The sequence below is a fragment of the Papaver somniferum genome, unplaced genomic scaffold (genome assembly GCF_003573695.1).
Source record: "Papaver somniferum cultivar HN1 unplaced genomic scaffold, ASM357369v1 unplaced-scaffold_117, whole genome shotgun sequence".
Classification (NCBI taxonomy): domain Eukaryota; kingdom Viridiplantae; phylum Streptophyta; class Magnoliopsida; order Ranunculales; family Papaveraceae; genus Papaver; species Papaver somniferum.
In genome coordinates, this window is record NW_020620714.1 from 2602727 (window position 1) to 2608726 (window position 6000).

The window sequence follows — 6000 nt, forward strand, 5'->3', positions numbered from 1 at the left end:
TCTATCTTACACATAAACACTTACTGTATCTAAGAGTTATACTAGAGTTATTTTCTTATTTCTAATCCAATCCGATTTTATTCTCTCTTGTTTCTTCGTTCACATAGAAGATCTGATCACTATGGAAGACATTCTTATGAGTGGTGCCACAGGAATCCTAAAAAAGCTGGTGGGTGTTGTTTCCGAAGATATTGGTTCAGCTTTGGGGGTCAAAGATGATTTGAAGAAGCTTCAAAGTACCTTGGAAATGATTCTTGCTGTGATTGCAGACGCAGAGAAGAGGCAAGGGAAGGAAGAACTTGTAAGACTCTGGCTGAGAAGGCTCAAGGATATTGCTTATGACGCTGATGACGTGATTGATGAGTTCTCCTACGAGAACATGCGTCGCTGTGAGAAAAAAGACAACTCGAAGCAGAAGGTATTCAATCTCACTACATCTTCTTCAAAACTTCCACTTGCTTTTCGTCTGAAAATGGGTAAAAAAATCAAAGAGATTAACAAAAAATTAGATGAAATTACCAAAGATATGGGTAGGTTTCAGTTGGAATTTACTACACCTATTCCTGATGGTGAAAGTACTGACCAACTGGACCGGCAAGACACGTCACATGTTAATGAGTCAGAAATTGTAGGAAGGGAGGATGATGAATCCCGCATAACAAAACTTTTAATAACCCATACCACATCTTCTTCTTCATCATCATCAACATCATCTTTCACCAATCCTAATCAATATCCTGAACACATTTCTGTAATATCCATAGTGGGTATGGGTGGGCTGGGTAAGACAACACTTGCACAGCTCGCTTACAAAAACGAGTTGGTAAACAAAGTGTTTAAGTTAGCAATGTGGGTCCATGTCTCAGAAATTTTTGATATTGAAATCATCTTAGTAAACATCATGGAGTCCATTACTAAAACCAAGTTCCATAAGCCTTCAAATTTTCATGTATTAGTAAATATAGTTCAAAAACAATTAAATGGGAAAAGATATTTGCTAGTACTAGACGACTTGTGGAATGAGGATTCAGAGCAATGGAGTAGCCTCATGTCTGTGTTGCTCGTTGGTGCTCCAGGGAGTAAAATATTAATTACTACACGTAATGACCAAGTTGCATCTGTTGTAAGGGGGAGTATTCCTCCTTACAATTTGAAACAATTAGAAGATGATGAATGTTGGTCTATCATTCAGACAAAAGCCTTTTCTCCTGGTGGAGCATTAGATGCTCCAAAAATGACAGACATAGGAAAAGAAATTGCAAAAAAATGTTGTGGTTTACCGCTTGCAGCAAAATTTCTTGGAGGTCTAATGCGCTTAAATAATAAAGAAAGTGATTGGATATCAATTAAGGACGATGATACCTGGAATACTTCAGATAGCAAAAGAAAAATCCTACCGGTATTAAAACTGAGTTATAATTACTTGCCATCTCACTTGAAACAATGTTTCTCTTATTGCTCAATCTTTCCCAAGAATTGGGAGATTAGTAAAGAAACTTTGGTTCATCTTTGGATGGCAGAAGGATTTCTCAAAGAATCTGGCACAAGAAACAAAAGATCAATTGAAGACCATGGACGTGATTATTTCGAAAGTCTTGCGAGGAGCTCCTTTTTTCATAATTTCAAGAAGAATGCAGTGGACGACATTAAAACATGCAAGATGCATGATCTTGTGCACGATCTTGCGCAAGATGTTTTTGGGGAAAATGAAATGTTATCTCTCAAGGCAAGTAAATCTGCAGATGTTTCTAAAGTTTTTCGATTACGGTTGGATTTGGATGAAGAAATATCAACAACATTTTTGAAAAGCTTAAGTTACGCGAAGAAGTTGCGGACACTTTTTATCCCTGAAGGTTCGAAGCTGGATCCTTCTATCTTCTCAGAAAATAAACGCTTGCGTATCTTACATGTGGGTCGCTCACCAGATCATACTTATCCAGGACCAAAGTGGCGTCCTTTGAGTGTGCTAAAACATTTAAGGTACCTCCGTCTTACCTCTCTTGATCTTAGTGAATTAGAAACTGATAAGTCCATCAATAAACTTTATAATTTGGAGTCATTAGTATTGAATGACATGGGTATTGGTGTTCAAATTCTTCTTACAAACATTCAGTCATTAGAAAAATTAAGATATCTTGAAGTCTCCGATACGGACATGGTAGAACTACCCGACTCTGTCACAAGTCTTTATAATTTGCAGACATTAGATCTCAATAATTGCGCATTAAAATTCATTCCTGATTCGATTTCTGGTTTGAAAAATCTAAGATTCCTAAATTTGTCATCCAACCCAATTGAAGAATTACCTGTTTCTGTCATCACCCTTACCAATTTGGAAGCGTTAAATGTCAGTTTCTGCAAAAATCTTAAAGCCTTACCAGAGTATGTGTCTGGTCTTAAGAATTTGCGAGGTTTTGATTTCAGAATGTGTCCCTTACTTGAAGCATTACCCGAAGATTTTGGAAATTTATCTCAGTTAAGATACCTTAACTTAAATGGTACTCATATCAATGTGTTACCTGAGTCTTGTGCTAACCTCAACAATCTTGAGTTTATAGATCTTTACCAGTGTGAGCTTCCTAGAAATGTCAAACATTTGACAAAACTTAGAAAATTTATGCACGATTGGTGTGACCCACCAGCGGTATTGGGTTTGGGAAAACTAGTTTGCCTTCAAAAGTTGGTTTACTCGGTGCCAGAAACACCAATTAGTGAACCCGAATGTAACGTTGGTATCGAAGAGTTAGGAAACCTAAACTTTCTCGAGATGCTTCGTATCGGAAATCTTCAGAACGTGAAAGATCCAATTGCTGCCGACAGAGCAGATTTAAAAGGAAAACAGAATCTTCTTAGATTGTTTCTAAACTTTGGTGAAAAGAGGAAAAAAATGAAAATCAACCTGGGTAATCATCTTCCAGTATTTGAAGCTCTCAAACCTCCCACGAGTTTGAGAAGCTTGCATATTGAGTACTTCATGGGGTGTGACCTCCCGGCATGGATGTGTGTTCCAAATGGTCTTGAAAATTTGGTAGAGTTGAAACTTATAAATTGCAAAGGAATTAAACAACTTCCAGCATCTATTGGGAAGCTCCCATGTCTCGGGCATCTTGATCTTACTGGAATGTCGTCTTTGAAGAGTTTAGATATTAGCGGATTTGCTACGTTAATAGATCTTCTTCTTACTGATATGTTCCGTCTTGAAGAATTGAGTTATTCATATCCTTGTCTTCAGTATCTGAAGATTCGTGGCTGCAAACGTTTAACAGAAATCCCTTCGTTTCCTTCTTTATGGTATTTGGAATTAGAAAAGGTCGACCACAAGTTAATATGCTCAGTTGGGAGAAGCCAGACAACTCTCACGGATCTTTGTATTCAAAATGGTGAGGATCTTATATACTTCCCAATAAGCATACTCCAAAACAATTGTAAACTTCAATCTCTGGGAATTAAAGAGTGCAATCAGTTGGAAGGCTTCTGTGTAAGTGATGATGATAATGGGGAGAACATGGTTGCTCTGTGTGGCCCTGAACTCTACAGTGGCTCTCTTCAGAAATTGGGTTTATTCAATTGCCCACTTCTTAAGTTTCTCCCAAATTTACGAGGATGGACTTCTCTTCAAGAATTAAACATCTTAGATTGCCCACAAGTGAAGGAGTCTTTAAACTATGATCTCAAAAGTCTCTCCTTTCTTCAAGAACTTGCGGTTGATTTTATCTAAAGGGACGAGCAGCGAGGAGATCCATCTGTTGTAGAAGACTTGATTAATTTGATGGCTTAAGAGGTACTCTCTCCTTCTTCTTATAATTTCTTTTTTTTTTAATTGTCTATTACATTTTTCTCTCCATGTTCTGAGGTTTGATTTAAACATGTAGTTAATATCATTCTCTACCGATTGGTTGGGTTTATTGTTCGAGCATACCGAACTGAAATTTTTCCCGACGTGTATATATAGTTATATACACATCTATATGTTTCCACAAGTTCATTTTGTTTATCGTGTAAAATATTGTTTTCTTAGATATATATTATTACCAGGAATTTATGTTTGATTGATGTACTTCCTTTTATTAGATTAATATATAGGTGCATGCATGGCTAAGGAGAGATTAAAATCACACTACCTGTTCTAATCCAGATTAGGTATGTGCAATTGTGACTGTACACATTTCTTCATATGTTTGTTGTCCATTTTGTTTCTCAGGCTCCGAATTATGTTTAATTTTGTGTTGATTTGTTGCGCAGCGTTAAATAAAGTGATTAAATCGAATGGTTTTTGGAAGCAGCAGAGATTAATTATAAAGCAGAGGACAGTTATTAAGTTGGAAACGTTGTGTACTGAGCTTAACCTTCTTCATATTTGTGAGCACTCTTTCAGCAGTTAGGTTGGATATTCTTCGTCCTGAAAATTTTGGTCCTGGTAAGTATTCGGTTTCCTTTGCAGGATTTACCTGAATGATGTTTGCTTGGGAAATGCCCTTTTGCCATAGTCACACTTTTTTTTTTTTCTGTTGTTGACATCAATACCAACTTGCAATTGCAGGTGCAGACAATGGATTTATGGAACAATTGGATCCTGTGGCAGAGAATTGTTTAAGTCGCACTTTAATGCTCAATTGTGGAAGCCCATAGTTGTTGATAAACCTACGGCGTTTGTCTTCAGGCATTGACTTTGAAAGACTACGCGGTGCTAAAGTTACTGCCAGATTCACAAATATGGTCTTCCATGCCGACAATAATCATCAGCCATTTTTCCTTGGTGTAGAACTTATCAAGGTGAGGACTAGTGAGGAGATCCACCTATTGGAGGACAGTGTATTAATTTGATGGAGTAGCAGGTACTTTCACCTTCTCTCCTTATTTGGTTTCATTTTTGGGTCCTCATATATCATTAACTTTACCATATTAACTTCTTTGGATTCAGTTTAGGTGTCTGAACGGCTAAGAAGAGGCAAAAAAAGAAGTGATTAGATCCTAGTAGTTCTAATGTAGCCTGCAGGTATGTTCAATTCTAACTGTAACCTCCTTGGGTTTTATTTGGCGTTGTTATTCTCCTGCTTACCAGATGGATGCCACGGATTAATTCTGGTTTGGTGTGGTTTCATCGAGCAGCTGCATGTAGTGGATTTACAAGAATACTATTCAACCAGCGGAGATGACAAAGCAGAGGCGGCCGTGATTTGGGTAAAGAGGTGGATTCCTCTGCCACCTCAACCTCAAGGATGAAAATGAAATGATCAAGGTCAAGACCAGGCTAGTGAAGATGCAACATGAGCATTCAATCTTCAACGAAACGAGTGGTGTAGCACCGGTATCAATCAATGAAACTTCCTGTTTTTGCAGTTGCTCCGTGATTATGTCTCAACTCATTGATTGTTTTTTAACATATCTGCCAACGTCATGTTGGTTGCTATGGGGATAATCAAAACTTAATAATGCAGATTTTTAGGATAGAGATTTAGCTCAGAAAAATATTTGGCATTATAGATTAGAATTATGTGGATATTCCAAAAGGAATCTCTTACGTTCATAGAAATGTCTCGGATAAGAAAATGCTGAAATAGACTAGATGAGATTTTAAACCCACAGATTGTTCAAGGGGTTGAATGGATGACAAAAGACTTGTATGTATATCTTTGAATTATTGCTGGGAAGTAAACAACGGTTGTTATTCACTCTTCTAATTTTATTTTATTTTCTAAATCACATATTTTATTAAGATGGAAAAGATTGTGAAAGATTACAAATCGATAAAGAAATCAAGACAACAAAGAGAACAGCCAACTACATAGGCAACAAAAAAACTAGCACATTTTGTAGTATGCTATATCAGGCAATTCTATCCTTGATAAAAAAAACTTGGTCTTCCATAGTGCATTTCTCTTTGACCTGTTGCCAATAGAGCTCCTTTTTTTTGCAACTGTATCTGCAGAAAAGTTAGTTTCCCTGTATTCCTCCTGGTACTCCCTTAATTTATTGATTTTCCAGGAGTTCCAAATTATG

General features: G+C 37.0%; 1 protein-coding gene across 1 annotated transcript; it reads left to right on the forward strand.

Annotated features, from left to right (window-relative positions):
* The first annotated feature begins 121 nt into the window (after positions 1 to 121).
* Positions 122 to 5666, forward strand: LOC113330140 (putative disease resistance protein RGA3). Its single transcript, XM_026576991.1, has 6 exons — positions 122 to 3781; positions 4072 to 4140; positions 4243 to 4417; positions 4541 to 4835; positions 4922 to 4996; positions 5110 to 5666. Exon 1 carries the CDS (start codon positions 122 to 124, stop codon positions 3716 to 3718), a length of 3597 nt encoding a protein of 1198 aa, XP_026432776.1. The 3' UTR covers positions 3719 to 3781; positions 4072 to 4140; positions 4243 to 4417; positions 4541 to 4835; positions 4922 to 4996; positions 5110 to 5666.
* The last annotated feature ends 334 nt before the right edge of the window (positions 5667 to 6000 follow it).